At 40.8% G+C, this 17,599-nt stretch overlaps 1 protein-coding gene across 1 annotated transcript in view; it reads right to left on the bottom strand.

The window, feature by feature from the left end:
* Positions 1–17,599, bottom strand: part of srbd1 (S1 RNA binding domain 1) — a 54,518-nt gene that overhangs the window by 30,426 nt on the left and 6,493 nt on the right. The window contains exons 10-14 of the mRNA XM_080481839.1: positions 14,433–14,536; positions 13,272–13,379; positions 12,916–13,073; positions 11,042–11,141; positions 10,839–10,946 (exon numbers count right to left, since the gene is read on the bottom strand). Coding sequence (XP_080337965.1) covers positions 10,839–10,946; positions 11,042–11,141; positions 12,916–13,073; positions 13,272–13,379; positions 14,433–14,536 — 578 coding nt within the window. The remainder of the gene's footprint in view (positions 1–10,838; positions 10,947–11,041; positions 11,142–12,915; positions 13,074–13,271; positions 13,380–14,432; positions 14,537–17,599) is intronic.

Raw genomic sequence — 17,599 nt, 5'->3', positions numbered from 1 at the left:
ACCACTTTTAAATGTCTAATCAATAATAGCTCAATCTCTCTGTTTCCTGCTTCCAACAGCCCAGTTTGCTGGAGATGCTCAGGCTGTCCTCATTTTACAGCCACAGATGAAGCGGTAATGTCAGACGTTAACGTCCCAAAATGTATTCTCTGTCCTGGCTGCTCAAACAGCTTGGGTCTATTGTTCAGTCAGCTGCAAAGCTTGACCTCAGGGAGTCAAATTGAGGGATGTGCCATCTCTCTCTCTCTCTCTCTCTCTCTCTCTCGCTCTCTCTCTCTCCCTCCCTCAAACACACACACACACAGACACGCGCGCACACACACACGTCGGGTCTGAAGACGATGACATTTTTCACAGAGAAAAGCGTCCAAATGGCAGGTGTCAGGGGCCGTCAGTCTCTATCGAGGCGCTAGAAGGCAGTCAGGCACCCGCACACACACATAAACTCCAACTGCCAGTGTGAGGCACGTCTGAAAAGAGCAAAGACTCACAGACACTCACGTCAATCTGGTAGCAGGAAGGGCCTGTGTCACACACAAAAACATACACGGCAACATGCAAGCACACACTCACACTCACACAACACCCAAAATGACAAATACACACATGGCATGTCACAGAAACTCATCATACATGTTTGGCACACGCAAGACCATCCCAGGGAACACTGGACCCCGGGGGGGGGGGGGGGGGGACGGCGGGACAGCGGGTGGACGGTCAGCGGGAGGACAGACGGGGACGACAATGGGACGACAATGGGACGGAGGTTGACCACCGGTGAGGGATGGAGGGAGGGGAGATGGTGGTTGTGGGTGATAGGGATGAGAGGGGCAGACATCTTCTGTACACCACCTGCAAACATCAAGTTCTCAGGCCCAAGCCCATCTCATAATGTATTTTCAAATGCTAAGAAATACATTACTTTTTAAAGAGCTCTGCTTGGCCTTTGTACGATGTGCAGAAAAGAAGGCACAAGTGTTCAGTTAACTTCTACATCTCACCACACTTTTACATTATACATGTTAACCCCAGTTGTTTCCCTGTGAACTGACAGTGTAAACCACCACACTGCCACTGTATTTGAGAAAAGGTTATAAGAAACTCATGTCTGATAAATACAACCAACTTCATCATGAAACATGACTAGATATCTAGATGTTTCTCGCTGTACACCAAATCATGCTTCAATCCCTTTTATGAGATTGCATATACGTACACCTTCTCAAAAACAGTTAAGACTTGTTAGCTTGGTAGCAACAGGCATATTGGTAGTGTGCGCCTTGCTGAGTAAGGGATATGACTTTTGCTCGTCCACGTATCCCCATTAATGATTCATTACCTTTATCACAGGTGAGGATAAAAATATTCCCCATCTAGTTTTAATCAGGCTGCACCCTGAATATCCGTCTTTGTGATTGAATGTTAGCACGCTGTCCAGTGAAGATTTTCCATTTAAAATGTTTGCTTTTTTTTTTTTTTTCTTCAGCTGCAGCTCGATTTATTCTGTCCTTAGTCACAAACCCTGTTCATCTACCCACAGGCTAATTTTCCGAGTTTGAAATAAAGATGCAACCCTCGGCTGCATGAGGCCTTTCCATGCCTCCAAAATCCGTCTGTCCCTTTGCACCTCTCTCTATCCAACCTTCAGACTCTCAGTGAGGCCTGAGAGCTTGGATCTCACTCAGTCATCGCTGGTCCTGCCACTGTATGTTCATCACTCTCTCAGCTTGGCCCCGGGAGCATGCCTGGACACAGGACATGACAGGGAATACACACAATCAGTCATAAATCCAGTCTGCACCACTGTCCTCCAGGTCCATCAGCTAGCCAGTAATAATGATCTCATCCTATCAGGAGTGGGCTCCAGGGCGACTCGGTCAAGGACTTCTTCTAAGCATGTCTGTGCAACAGTGCAGCCAAACACCGTTGGCTATTTGAGGATGTTTTCTACTGCCACAACTTGTATTGCTGGCAGACACCTCTTGAGCATGAACCGTTGAAGGAAGGAACAATGACTACATACATAGAAATCTAAACAGAGAGCAGACTGGCCCACAAAGATCTGATTGTTTACGAGAAGGAAGAAAAGGAAAATTCACCGCCTTCAGGAGTGACAGAGCAAGTGGTCAAGACATTGGATGTTGTTTCTGTTTGCCTTCAGCTGTGGGCATGTATGTGCGTATCATCATCCTCATCTTCATCATCATCATCATCATTGCCCAAAGAGCTAACTAACCTTACTCCACATAATCCTGTCCTCAGCTTGTTACAGCTAAAAACACAATCATCTTGTCATTATTTAGAAAAAACTCCCAAGTCAGACATAATAAAGCGTGGAATTACATCGCTGACGAATCTCAACATTGCGAGACCAAATTCCATTTTGACTTCAAGTATAGCAGTTAAAAAGTGCAATGGATTTGCAACCTGATTGTATCGCTCTGCTGTACTTATTCACTGTTTGTTTGGTGAAATATGTGTGGGTGATTGGTTGTACTTTGATGTTTGATGTTGAGCAGGTCCGAAATAAAAAAAATAAAAAAAGAAGAAATGAAATGACCTTACACAATTCTATTTAACCTGAAAAGGTTAAAGGAAAAGCTTGTAGCTAATCAAATTAATATCCCAATTAAAGTAAAAACTCTATTAACTGAGCATTTGTAATTTGCCGGCAACAAAAAACACAATTTCTTTAACGGTAGATGTGTAATCTATGGATTATATTGCCAACAGAAAGATAACTACCTTTGTGTGTGAGCAGTTAAGGATGTAACATTGTTTGAGAATGATCCACATTTTTGGGGGATTTGAAGTGTTGATCGCTGCTCGATGTCATATAAACACTTCCAACTAGTTTCCAGGTACATAAATGGACGATATGAATATAAAATCTTATATAGAAATGCACTTTACAAATGCTGCCTATTTCTTTATGTATAAAAAATATTTAATTTGCACATGCAGGTTTCCCACTGCACTTTCATGTTTAAACCTCACAAGCTTTCGTCATTAAATAGTCTTTTGTATACTTGAGGCTAATTTTGAGTCTTTTTCGCTGCTTTAAAAACAAAACAATCTCCTCCAAGGATAAGAAAAGATAAGCCTTGTACTTATCGGAGGACTTTATTTTTTGCGAAGTGTTTGGCTTCGAAAAAAGTAGTTCAGTCCAACAAATTGAAGGCAGCTGTTACGTGTCTCAACCTCAACAGCACTCGTCACTGCTTCATCCACCTTCAGCACTGACGACACTGAAGCTGAACCCAGCTGACTATGGACAAGTCGGCAGTTCATCATAGAGCAAACAGAGAAATCCACACACATAAACACATCCTCGGGAAATGTGGCATCACCAATTCCCCCGATACCCTCATATAGGTAGACTATGGGAAGAAAACCACCACACAGGGCGATCAAGCCGAAGAAGAGGAAAACGAATCTGCTGTTCAGAAGTGTTTTGGAAAATCGAATAATTGCCAAAGGCTGCAAACAGCTTATAATATGGTCTGCATAGACTGGAAAATGTTTCTTAACCACAGTTTGATGTCACTACTGTCACAGCAGACACCAATGGTATCAATATGAACAATCTCCTCGAAAGAACACAAAAACAAGTAACACCTCCCGACGAGGGGTAGCACAACCACAGCCCGTCACAAAAAAAGAAAAGAAAAAAAAAAAGCTGACAACAGCAAACCGGCAACACACTGTTCTCCCACATGGGAATCTGACGAGCCAATACTAAGTGCTCTTATAAGCTCTGACAAAACCTGCATGCTCCATCAGTGTTAAAGCACAATGACAACCAAGGTCACACCACATCAGCACACGCACACATGGACACACACACACACACACACACACACACACACACACACACACACACACACACACACACACACACACACACACACACACACACACACACACACACACACACACACACACACACACACACACACACACACACACACACACACACACACACACACACACACACACACACACACACACACAAAGTGTGTGCAGGTTAGTTAACATGGAAAAGTGAAGTCGTACCAAACATAATTTGTCACTCACAATATTTGTGTAGTATTTGTCTTTACATTATTGGGGTCCAGCTGTGTTGCAAAGAACTTGATGTGCATTCAGTGAGGCTCATCTCAGACACCGACAACTCAATTCACTAATACCACATGCCGGAGAAAAGTCCTACGGGACGCTGCTCAACCAGAGACGCATTGTTCAACTTTAAAATCATGGAAGTTAACTTTGTTTGACAAAGCAGCAATGTGTGATTTAATCCTCGCTGAGCAAAGACAATGGTAAATTGAAACGCATCCATGCTGCCATTACACCATACAGCTCGGGAGCAATTATTATTTTTGTGTGTCCAGTAAAATATGAGATAAATGGATTATTAAAATAGTTTTAATTGACTATGAATTGTGCGGTGGAGCTGGCTAATAATTATTTTTATGTTTTTATTTTTCTCTCCAATATCAATTGTTTCAAGTAAATGTTTTAATTAATAGATGAAGTCAGCAAAAATTCCGCTTTAAAGAAATACCAAATGAATGAAATGTAGTCATGCACATTATCCAGTACAACTTGTAATTTACCTGAGTTGTTTTCACAGTGTACACAGAAAGAAAAAAAAAAGGATCAGCAGGTGGTCCAAATATTATTTCTCTTATTTTTGTTTTGAAGAGGATGATGATAAAATAAAAGTGGAAAATAAAACTAATACCCATCCATCTTGTCAGGGATGGTTCATGACAAAAACATGCATGCATGCAGCCTCTTGGCGCCTGAAACTCGGGGTCACGGGTGCTGGATCTCCGCTGAGTCACCGGAACACGTCACCATTTCACCAGTCCATCGCAGAGAGACAGATAGTCACACATACTTTTATCCACTGGGAAACAATGTCATGCATGCACGGGGGGAACATGCAAACCTCACAGAGAAAGCTTCCCAACTGTGCTCACACTGGAGACATTCACTCTGTGAAGCAAAACCACTACACCACCATGCAGGAACAGAGAATTATAGAATAATGTATCTAAGCAAAAGCAGAAGTTTATGGTGAATACCAGCAATTGGATAGACGATCTATTTCTGCAGATGTGTACATCTAGAAGATCCAGCAGGACACCTTTGTATACAGATGACAAATTACCGTAGATTGACAGAGTTTGTTTATAGAAAAGGCCAAGGCTTTAAAAAAAAAAATAAAAAATGATGGAAGAGTGAAGCGGGTGAGTATGATGAGTCTACTCAAACAAGACTCGGGCCATGAAAACTGCAAGAACGTGCAGATGCATGCAAGCACGCACACACACACACAGAATAGAACCAAGGATGTCCCGCAGGCTGCCATTTCTGGCTGTCATTCCAGCTGAGCACTGAGGCAGAAGGACAGAGAGCAGGAGAGGGAAGGAGAGACAGGCGGGTGGAGGAGGGTGGGGGTGGTGACACAATGAAGGCTCAGAGGGAGACAGGAAGCAGACGGCGCAAATGAAGCCGAGGACTTTAATGAACTGCCGCACAGTCAAGGCTTGACAGGGGAGGAGAAGGAAGCAGGACTAATTACAATCACCAGCACGCGTGTTTGTACAGGTACATAAGACACGGAGTCAAATGACCTGCATCCATGTAATACCTCAAAGACCACAGAACTGCCAGAGGAAAGAATAAAAAAAAGCTTTGTATGTTACTTTTACAGCATGATCCTTCATAAAATGTAATGTTGCAGATCAAAATTCATCTCTGTTGTACTCTTACACATCAGGCAAAATCTGTTCATGCTGGTGGCTGAGCCAACTACTTATAAACAGGTGCCCTAAAAACACAGTCTGACCCTATACTAGGTCGGGCAATATTGAGGCCTGCTTTGGCTTACTTCAGTCTACAAATACTGACATATACCATATAATAATAGAAAAGCACAAACTTGCAAAATAGACTAGAAACTGGGTCAATTAATGATTTGCACTGGGGACATTCACAGCAAGCAGTACGACCCCTCGCTGCGCTTGACGCTACATAGCTATTCTCCGTCAATTCCATCATCTTCGATGTGGTAGTAATGAGGTTTCTTTAATGGCAAGTCAGGGTCGGCCGCGGGTCAGTCAGCAGGGGAGTGAGACCCTCATAGTTGGCAGCAACTGTCAATCCTCGGGGCCACTCGTCCACGCCCGAACTCTACTCATCACCACTTTTATGTTTTGGTCAAAATTTAGGACATTAGAGGCCGACGTTTACCCAGATGTCTTTTAAATAAAAAGGGTACATAAATAAACATTGCTTGATTTATCTGCAAAGCAGGTTTGTATACAACCCCAGCAACTTGAGCTAGAAAACAGCTCTGAAGGGCAAAGCACATTTATTTGTATAACACATTTAGTACCAGAGGGGATCCAATGTGCTTTCCATCAATTAAAAAGAGAGCAGGACATAGAAACAGGCACGCAAGTCGAAAGCAATGAGATTTAAGGAATAAAACACAAGAGTATATACACTCCATAGGAGAGGAAAGTTAAGTCTAAAACATTTAAAAGGTGAAAGTGTAGGACTGTTGGTGTTTAACCTCAAACCTAACAAGCTGTTTTCTAATTTCCATGCTGAAAGGATCCATTTCTATCTGTTTGCTAAAGGTTTTTGAATTTAGTGGGTCAAGCGGAGTGGGATATTTTCTGAGATCCCAAAAAGTATATTAATTATGTTATGAATGATCCACTTATGATGTTGAAACACACCTTCTTAAGCTGCACAAACTCTAAAAAAGGAATTTAAAGAGGAAAATAAAAAGTTGTAGTCAGTCAATAAAATATATATTGAATCTTATGTTTTATTCTAATTTGGTTCTCTTACACTTCTGTTGCAAAGATCTTTTTATTATTAGTATCTTATTTACCACTCATGTCTGTTCACATGGTTTCTAAAGAATTTGAGTAAAGAAAAAGAGAAAATAATAATAGATGGAAATGGCGTCCCACCAAAGTTACAAATGTTTTCTACATGAAGAGATTCACATTATGCATTGTCCTTTTTACTATGGACTCACAATAGAGTTAAATAAAAAGTTGAAAATGAACCCCACCCACTGTAGCATATATACTATACATACACCCAAAGTGAAACCACACTCAGAGAGATGTGGAGGGGAAATCCAGCTTAAAGGGAACAGAGGGCAGAGCTACTGAATCCAAGTGATTGAGTATAGAAGGCTTTTCAAGAACACGCATCACAGTTTCAAGAAAAGATAATGATCAAATATAACACAAACAAAAGGAATACAAAGACAAATGTGAAGAAGACGAACACAAGTGGTGTGAAAAGGAGCATCGGAGAAAAAAGACAAAGAAGATGAACAACAGGAAGGAAAACAAGATAAGATGGAGAATATAGGAAGAGCCAATGATAAAAAAGGAGAAGGAAGCAGAAAAAGAAGACAAAGAAGATGATAAGCGAGAATAAGTCAATGACAAAGACAGATGCGAAACACAAAGAACAAAAAGTTGAACCACAAAGAAATAGACGGAAGAAGAACAAGATAAGGAAGGTGACAAGAATGAAGAAGCAAATCGGAAAAAGTGTAGGAGGAAGGAAGGCGTGCAACCACGACAGCAAAAACACACACAAAATTCAGCTTTAACATCTATCTTCTAATTCTGAGTCTGCATCAGCCTCAGTCCAAACAAACCAAAGAAAGACAGAAGACCACGAGCCTGGAGCGATATCATCTGGATAACAACAACCACATTTTAATGGCTGATGTCAAAAACTCCAAAAGTTCATGCACTTACGAAAGCTTTCATTCCACAAGCCACACTGAAAGGCAGACTATTAACACATGTGCTACGTGCTGCAAAAATGTAGTTAATCTTATTTGGTGATATGGGACATTCAGCGAGAACCACATCAAGCAGAAGTCCCACATTCTTATGTGTTGCTAAAAGCATGAAAGCCAACAGCTGCGGCAAAGCAAAAAAAAATAAATGAACAAGAGAGACATTATATCAAGATGTGAAATTTAGCTGCTCTAAAAGGTGCTCAAATAAAATAAAAATGTCTGTCATGAAAATAATCAAGTGGACAGTAATTTAATAAACGCCTTCCTTTGACGGTTTCTGTTCTTGGGAGTAGACAGAAAATGTAATGTTCGAGAACAAATATGGACGATCTCTCCAGAGGTGTGACCTTTGAAGTGTGTGTGTGTGTGTGTGTGTGTGTACTCGAAGACACTTAAGGAAACTTCTCCAAACATGCTCTCGTACAGCTCCCAGTCATTTTAGGCTGTGGTCCCATGGCTAACCTCAAATCAACAAACACACATGGAACTCAGCAACGACTGAAGGAGATGGAGCAAGAGGAGAGGCCGGTGGTTATTATGCTTGGACAGAGGCGAGGCGCTGTTGTGTTCTTAAGTTTGGACTGGGCCTGGTTAGAGACACGGAATAGACCGCAAAACGTCTCTTTAATTGAGCCGAAGTGCAACAAAGTCCAGATGGCTTTGATAGACAATATTCACTTGAGGACACATTCAAATTTGTCTCTCTCTCCATCTGTGTCCCGTTTTTCTCGCTCCCACACATATTTCGATTTGCTCTTAAATTCCTCGTCCTCCTGCTCTCCCACTGCTCCCCTTTCGTTTAATGTTCTGTACTTCTACCATAATGTTCTCATACTCTGTCATTCCAAAGAAAACCTTTTGTTTCACTCTTTTTTTATGATACCAGGTTCAAACTTTACACCAACTCTTCACAAATGACACAAAAGAGCATTTAAGCATAGATCTCATTGAGAGGTGTGTTCGCACTTGTCACGTCTGGCTGGTAAAACAAACCACCCATTCATCCGTGAAGTGTCGGCACTGAGACAAGTAGAACGCCTCCATTGAAAAAGCAGTTCTTTGAACTGTGGTTCGGTTCCATTAAAGCTGATTTGTAGTCTGATTGCAGCACGGACTGAAGAAGTGTAAAGTCCCAAACATGGTTTAAATACTGTCAAACCTTGTTAGGTGTCACTGCCTTTACATTGTGAATCAATATATCCAGTGGAGGACAGTGCACTTTATTGCGGTGGGACAATGTTTCTAATCAAAGCATTGATGAAACAGGTTAAAAAACTGCTAAGTATTTGTTCACGAGAAGTATCTAAAGTTTGGCCTGAAGAAATGATTTCACACAGTCTTCCCTCAAAAAGATCCTTATTTCTGTCGTCCTCTAAGTTGTTTTGTCCCTTTCACTGGTCACACATGAGTTATACAGCACAACACTGCCCCCACAGGTCATCACTGGTAATACTCCGTGTGCTACACATCTGTAAGCTTCTAGGAAATGTACCAGATGACACACGTAAAGAAAACATACAGGGAGAGAAGGCTCCGTTTGTATCGATCTGGGTATTTAGCGTAGAGTCAATTTAGGCTTTACTTGAATCAAACACGGTACGAGGCGGTTTAGCAGGGTGGGTGTGGAACAAAAGAGCCACACCCACTAACAAGTCTGAAGATATGGCCTCTGTGCAGCTCCAGTCACATTCTAGTCTTAAAAGAATCTCCTAATGTGTGTGCATCAACTGCCTCATGTACTCAGAAGTTTGATGTGGAAAGGCTCTAGTAGTTCGATGATTTGTGCATTGTGGACTAGTCCATGAAAATAATCACAAATAATTAAATATAGTGAATGAAAACGCCAGAAACCGCAATCAAACCTAGTGTCACACCAAGAGGTATTTTGTCTGATAACAACTATCAACAACTCATAGGAACAGTGAAGTGACACTTCCTGCTTCTACATTCGTTTAGAAAACGAACTGCTGTATGGTAATTGATATATACTTTATTGTTTTAGTGGGAAATGTTTGAATGTCAATATCTAATGGAGTTAAAATGAATGAAAAGATTCAATTCAAAGTAGTTGAAAAGTAACTAAAACTTTAAATTCCATTACTAAGAACTTTCACAGTCTTCTTTTCTTTCGTCAACATGAAATTAAGCAGAAATTAAGCAATGTGTAATTTCCATAATTATTTGCATTATTTACATACTGAATTTAGGCAATGCAGGTGCCCCGAGGAAGAAAATTCCAGCACTAATTCCACCTTTGGCCTTTAGAAATGAGCTACAGTGACTCTGGTGGAAAAACTGTGGCCGGAGATTGTGTGGTTGTCTGCCTCTCTGTGTTTCTCTGCCTCTGTCTCTGTCTGTTGTTGGCTGGGCTTGGCTTCATCCCAACACAACTCTAAACTGAAATGGATAAATAGAAGAGGGATGGATGGATGGATGGATGGATGGATGGATGGATGGATGGATGACCCAGACCATCAAATCAAACAGAAAAAGGACTTTTCTTGTGTATATCTTTTGTGGCATTTTGATGCCCTGAGCTCACAGGTAGAAGTTTTAGCAAAGGTCAGACATCACAAAACAAGTCGTGCTTGTTTTTGTGCGGGTTGGAAAAACCACACTTTGATGTATTTAATAAGCTTTTATTCATATATTTCCTCCACTGCTTCACCCTATGCAGGGGGTGGGGATTCGACGGAGCCGACTATAGACGAAGGGATATTGGATATTAATGAGAGGTAGTTTCTTGTTTCAGTCACGGTATTAGAGATCTCATCTCTTCCCTTTTCATTGCACAACAAAACCATTATTTAATTTTTAACTATTCAAAAAGTCACATTTTCCACTGTTGTTCCATTAGAATCTGATTAAATGAACACAGTGACTCTGAAAGTATTTCAGTCTATTCATGTGTTTACTGGGTCTCCTTTCAGGTACAGGACAAATTCAGTGCTAGTGCAGCAGACAGTGTGGACAAAGACCTTACCAGTAAGATACATCCAGAGGTTGAAAATAACGCCTGGAGATGAGGTCAGAGAAGAAGGACTCGGTTTCACGACACGCTGTGCCATTGCCAATGACAACCTTGGTACAGCTAATGTAGAAAAAAACAACAACAACAAAGAAAAAAAGAGGCTCAGAATTTCATTTCTCTACTTTCAGTGAGTATTGAAAGACAACAAACAGTACTTGTGTTTGATCATGAGGTGGCGCAGTTTGTCTGCTTCTCGCTGGTGGGCTGAAGGGCCTGAATTGTGCAGGTACACAACATCAGTCTGAAGAATCTGACCTGAGAGTAGACAGCAGAGAAGAAACACAATGACACTGATAACATAAGACGGTGACAAGCAGGCTGATCAAACTAAGCTAGAAACTCTCCGCTCATACGTCTGCACTGTACGCCGTCTAATGAGGCAGCGCCGTCTGAAACTAATCAAATCATTTAAACAGAATCTGCAGTGTCTGAGCCACCGCAGGACGTCCAACTCCTGCCGCTTTGCTGCTTCCTCGGCAGAGGAGTGCGGATCTGAAAGGACAGCTCTGTCGGGAGGTGACGCAAGGGAGGAGCCACCAGGCGGTGACAAACACCGCGCCGGACCCGACACCTGATATATGCCTGCGTCTGTCTGCTGTAAGTGGGTCAGCATGACTTGTGGCCACACAATCAGTCACCCAGAGGGTGGGACTTCCTGTCACGCAGCGTGGGGCCACACCTACTGAGAGACATGAGGAGAACAACTGTAAAGTGGAGCACACACACATAATTCACCCACCAGGACCGCACCAACTGGCATCAACTTTTTTCTGCTACTACTACTACTACTACTACTCATGCACACACCTTTTGGTGACAACGTAGATCTATTAGTAACAACGCATACTGCCTCTCCTTAGACATAATTCTAGACCTAATTCGTCTATAAACTCAACATACTGTGTCAAATGTAAAAACATTCGTTCAGTATTTGACGTCTGCAACAATTTAAATTTTCTGCTTAAATTGTGCAGATGTGCCATGTCATAACTGAATAAATTAATAAACAACACTGTTATTTCAAATCTGCAGCAACATTGCTGACAAATTGCAAAAATAGTTTTTGTACATTCCCAACATGTGCATTAAAACTGCATATTACCATTTACTTTAAACCAGTGACTGAGAAAAAACTTGAAAGCATGAGGCTTACTTCAAGTACTTATTTCTGGTTAAATCCCTAATGTTTGTTTTTTTTAATTATGATATCTTGTAGTTAATAGCTGTTGGGACGAGGAGATAAAATTCATAACTTCTTACACAGTGGTTATATACTTGCAATATCTGGTCTTTATATATAGCCTGCAATTGTTGTAAGTGGTACACTTGTAGTTTTGCAGTAAATCTCATTCTATAATTTAAAATTCTCTATGTTAGATTACATTTTTTTGTTTTCCTTTTTTTGAAAAAAGAGAAAAGGAAAAAAGAAAAGAGGAAAAAAAAGAAGAAAAGGGAAATAAAAGTGTGTGATTATTTATATGACTGCAGTTTTTTTTTTCTATACTTTTTTCGGTTGGAAAACAAATTGTGACTTAATAAAGTAATTATCAGTTTTAGCCTCTTGGGGGGGAAAAAACACACACTGGGAAATGTCGTCAATATACCCTATAAGCCTCCACACTCGAAGCTCTCATTTGTGGATTTAGTTTTGAATCTGAATTGTCTATGGTAATGTATTTTAAAAGTTGTTTAATATTTCATGTTACAGGGCAGATTTTCACACGGGTCACATTTTTTCTTTTCTTTGCATGCACATACTAATAAACTTTCTGATTGAATTTTGCAAAGTGCTTTTATATTTGAGAGTGTGATGTCAGCTGCCACTCATCAACACATCTGTACTTCATGACCATCACAAGTCTCTTTAAGCGTCTGTGTTTGTATTATTTGTGCAACCAGTATTTTACAGGTTCCAAGCTGGAAAAAACAAAACACTGGTTTCTAGTTTAATGTGCATTCCAGTTCAAACTACACTGAATGTGAAAGTGATCCTGACTCCCACACCGAGGACGCTTTGTGATTCACTCACTGGTGGGAGACAGGACGGCCAGTTTGCAGCCATGTCTGAAGCCGGGGTCCACCGCCATGATGACGCAGCCTCTGACCGGACACACCAACAGCAGCTTACGTAGGTTCCTCGCAAACATTGAGATGGACTCCTTCTCTGCTGCGTTCGTCAATTTAGTCCTGAAGAGATGAGAAGCCAGAGAGAAATGAGAAAGAAGATAACGAAGAGAGAGATTGGAACAAGGGGAAGATAAATCATGGTTAAAAAAAAAACCTGTGAGACAAAGGGTTTCTCGAAAGAGAAATAGGACAGGGCATGAATTAAGACGGCAGAACAGAAAAAGCTGTTAAAAAAAACCAAACAGACACTTCAAATACCTGTAACTCCGACTGAGGAAAGGCAGAATCAGTCTTTTATAGGAGTCCTCCACTGCATTCCGGATGATCGCATTAAGCTGCTCCCTTGCATATGTCTTCGGCCTCCACCTGCCAACAACCGAAGCGACAACAAAAAAATCCTATTTATTATTTCTATTTCAACCCATTCTTTTTCAATCAGTCATTTTCATTATACATATTTGCCCAGTTCGCACAGACAGCAACTGAATACGAATATTAGACTTTACTAAACTTTAATTCAGGCACGTGCGGACATAAATCAGACAGTCATTAGTTAAGATTCTGTTGTACACTGAATAGTTTTGTCATTTAAAATTCCGAAAGTAATTGTAGAAAATATTTTTGAGTTTGTGTCTTGTTTTTCTCCACTTAAATACAATTGTCTGCAAAGTCTCATCTAAAAACAAAAAGTAATCTAACTAGACAAAAGAGGATCATTGAAATAAGGAGCCGTAGCAACCAATAATGTCAATATCTTACCAGTAGTGTAAGAGAATAATTGAGCCACTATCATAATAACATTCTGCCAATATTCTAATCAGAGTTATTACATATTTAGAAATCCTTTCCAAATGTAATAACTGCAGCAGATAATGGAATAATATGTACATGGGACAGCATTTCGTGGAACTAAAACGTTTTCTTTAAATCAGGTTTTTAACCTGTCAAAAATAAGTATAGTGGTTGGAATACTCCTTATTTGGGATGCATACTGTACTATACAGCCTTCTCTGTCAAGTATGGTAGTAAAAAATACTGTAATATTCCATTACATTATTGGTTTTATTACATTCAATGTGGTAATTATTGCATGGTAATTATTACATTATTGGTTGCTGCAGGAGCCTTTACAGGTCTCTTATTGAAAATGGTATGTAATGTTTAGTATTGTGGCACCAATCAACACCGATTCTTTTATTCCATAAATACTTCGCTAAATACTTGGCAATTTCCCCCAAACATGAGTAAACTAATGAACAAGTATTCTGTACACCAGTCACCTCTTTGAGTGAGTCTTGCAAGTATGATACTTCAGTTGTCTGATGTATTCATTGACCACAGTGTTGCAGTATATGACGAGACATGGCAGACAAGCTTGTCAGTGTGTGTAAAGACGCTTCTTATTGCAGTTTTTCAGACCTGATGTTGAGGCACCACCTCGAGAATTCACTCTTCACCCTGTCGGGAACGTTCACCTTCACTGTCAAGATCTTCAGGCTCTCTCCTCGGTTAATAGCCAACGTCTGCACACACAAACACACATATGTATACATGTACAGAGATGACATGAATGACATACACAGGTTTGTTTAGTTTTTTTTTGCTTTAATGCAACAGACTGTCTAAACAGTGCAGGCAGGTACACAAGAGCCCCTGCAAGCATTTACAGGTAAATTAAAGATGATATGCTTGGGGGAGACTGCTTCATTGATTCCACGCCTTTTAAACTGAGATTTTATAGTTTTGTACTGCATTACATATAATTAGCTGGGATTGGCTCCAGTGGCCCTGCACAGAATGAAGCGGCTGGGTGGATGGATGGATGGATTTTGTAAAGCGAAAATATAAATAGTTGCTTTTGTTTATTGCAGCATCATATTTCGATAATTATTATTAGTTACTGCATACATGAAAACCGTACGTACCCAAATCCTGTACTGCCATGCACTAAACACTACATCTGAACTCTCCACACACACAAGTTAAAAAAAAAAAAAAAAAGAGGAAGTGATGAGCCTAGGAGTATTTCCTGTGGCCAGGCCTGTTGTGTTGTGTTGTGTGCTCCTTCCCCCTCGGAGGAACTGTTACATGCTGTTAAGCAAACAGTAGTAAGTGTCTGACCTTTTCAGTGGGGAACCTTTAGCCCGCCACGGAACAGGGCCAAGAAACAAGACGTCAATCTGGAGCCCAAGCGGAAGAAGCGAGCTGACAAATGCCACCACTACGCCACCATCAGCACTGAGTCCGCGAGGCCTACCCCCCCCACCCACACCCACTCACGGTGCCACAACCATTACCACTCAGTGGCACCCGTGGATGTGGTGCACATACACAAGGAGATAAATACACAAACAGCTAATGGCGTGGCAGGAGCAAACATTAATGCAGCGAGTTTGCTTGAATAATGATGAAAGATAGATATCTCCTCGGCTGGCATGTTTGTTTTTTTTCCGCCCTGAGCGACCTCGACGACCGCGATGGGATTTCTTAAGCAATCTTCATCAAACCACTGAAGTTTAACATGTTGTCAAAGGAAGAAAAGCAAAACACTTCCTCCTGAATAATCGGGGAAAGCCCACGAGTGAAATTAAAATGTGGTGAATACGAAAACTGCCCGACTGAATCGGAGTTCTCGGGGGTTTAGCGTTTCGGCTTTTTGGAAACTATCTGGAGTGATGAAGGATGACATGAAGTCTTCGCCTGGATGTCAGACGCTGCTGCATGCCGTCTGCTGGACGTTGGAATTAACAAATATGTAACAACATAAGTAAATCTTGTGTATTCCGTAGTAATGAATAAGAAATGATGGACAACATTGTTGGCATATTTTCTGTCAGCGTGTCCTAATTTAACAGGCAAAAAAGGCACCCACAAAAAATTATGGAAAAGTTCATTTTTCCTTCATATTATAGATTAAATATTTTTAGTTTTCTTCTGAATAATTCAAACTTATTACCTGATTAAACTCTAAATACAATATTGAAAACATATTTTTTTTTAACCAGAGGCTGTGAGTATAAGAATCAAAATTCAAATAATGATTGGAACTTTTTAGTTTGTAATGCAGCAAAAACTGACAAAAGAGTTCACTTTTAAATGCATTTGAATGAAAGGATCTCTAAAAACACCCTTTCTTTGAGAACTTAATGAAGGTTTGCCGACTGCAGGTGTTCGACTGTGATCTGTTGGCTCTGAACTGGCTGTTGCTTTAAGGTATTTAGCATTTTCACAATTAAAAATAAATAATAAAAATAAAATAGCAAAATCAGTCACAGAAAGTAATGATGCATCTAAAGACAGCAGACTTGGACAGCTGGGCGAAGCCTGTCCGTGCTCAGTTGATCTCAGTAGAAGGTGACTGTGCTCTGTGATGATGAGCATGTGAGTGTCTGTCTGGATTTCTCTCAGTTTCACCCTGGGACGGGTCACTGGTGGGAGACGGAGGGTGATCTGAAAGCCGGGGTGATGTGAGACAGAGCGCAGAAGTGTGTTGGTGTGTTAGAGGGGCCAGGAGTGACAGGTAGCCGAGTGCCGGCCAAACTCTGACGAGAGCGGACAGACCGTCGTTCCTCGACGGCCCTCATTCCCCCCCGTCGGCCTGCAGGGGAGGGCAGCCGGCCAGCAACTCTTCTCTCCCTGTCTGTCTCCTCCTCTCTCTCATCCTCTCTTTAGAGGAATACTGTCATCAACACATCTATCCATCCCACATATCAAGGATAAACAGAGACGCACACTAACTTGACACATACACAAACAGTTGCGGCACTTTTTGACCCGGCTGACACACAAGATCCCCACATAGGACAAGTGTGGTTATATAATAGAGAAATAAGTGGACTTTAGAATTTAAGCAATAAACTCAAAGTAATATAGCTGTATGTACTGTATGTATTGAAAACTGACACGATGCATCCGCACCGTGGAAGCTGATGTCACGACGGAGGCAGCAAATATTTAAAGAAAAAAAATAGATACACTGATTTCCATTTGTATTTCCTGTGCGATTTATATTTTGTTGCTTTGTATCAACCTTTTTTATTTTTTTTACTTTTGACTCCCATTATTGTTTAACTAATATATCATTTAATATACAACTATTTACATGACCTATTTACAATTAAAGTTATGTATAACGGTTTATACAAGAACAATTACCAGAAGAAGTAGATATTTTTGCGAGATATGATGTTATTATTATTATTTACAGCACAAAATCACAATAGGGGATTCAAAACCATAACTGGAACCGTGCGCAGGTGGAAATACTGGGACATTGAACAGATTAATATGACATAATCAATAATTTTAATTTCTCGTCCAAAAAGTTGCTTTTGTTTGGAAACCACACATAAAGAGTCACCAATGATGTGATGATCTATTAATGCATGAATCCACGTCACTACACAAACACACACGCTCACTTAAAAACGTCCTTTACGTGAGTGACAGTAAACATAAACTTGTTTTCCTGCACCTGCCCATCAAGAAGAAGTGTTGAATTGATGAAGCACTTCCACTTACTGACGCTCCTCTGCAGGCGAGCCCCGGACCAGAGCGCTAAACTACCATTTGATCGGAACACAAAT

The sequence above is a fragment of the Lipophrys pholis genome (assembly GCF_963383615.2).
Source record: "Lipophrys pholis genome assembly, chromosome: 15".
Lineage (NCBI taxonomy): Eukaryota > Metazoa > Chordata > Actinopteri > Blenniiformes > Blenniidae > Lipophrys > Lipophrys pholis.
The sequence above is the reverse complement of the archived record's forward strand: the minus strand, read 5'-3'. Positions and strand labels throughout refer to the sequence as shown.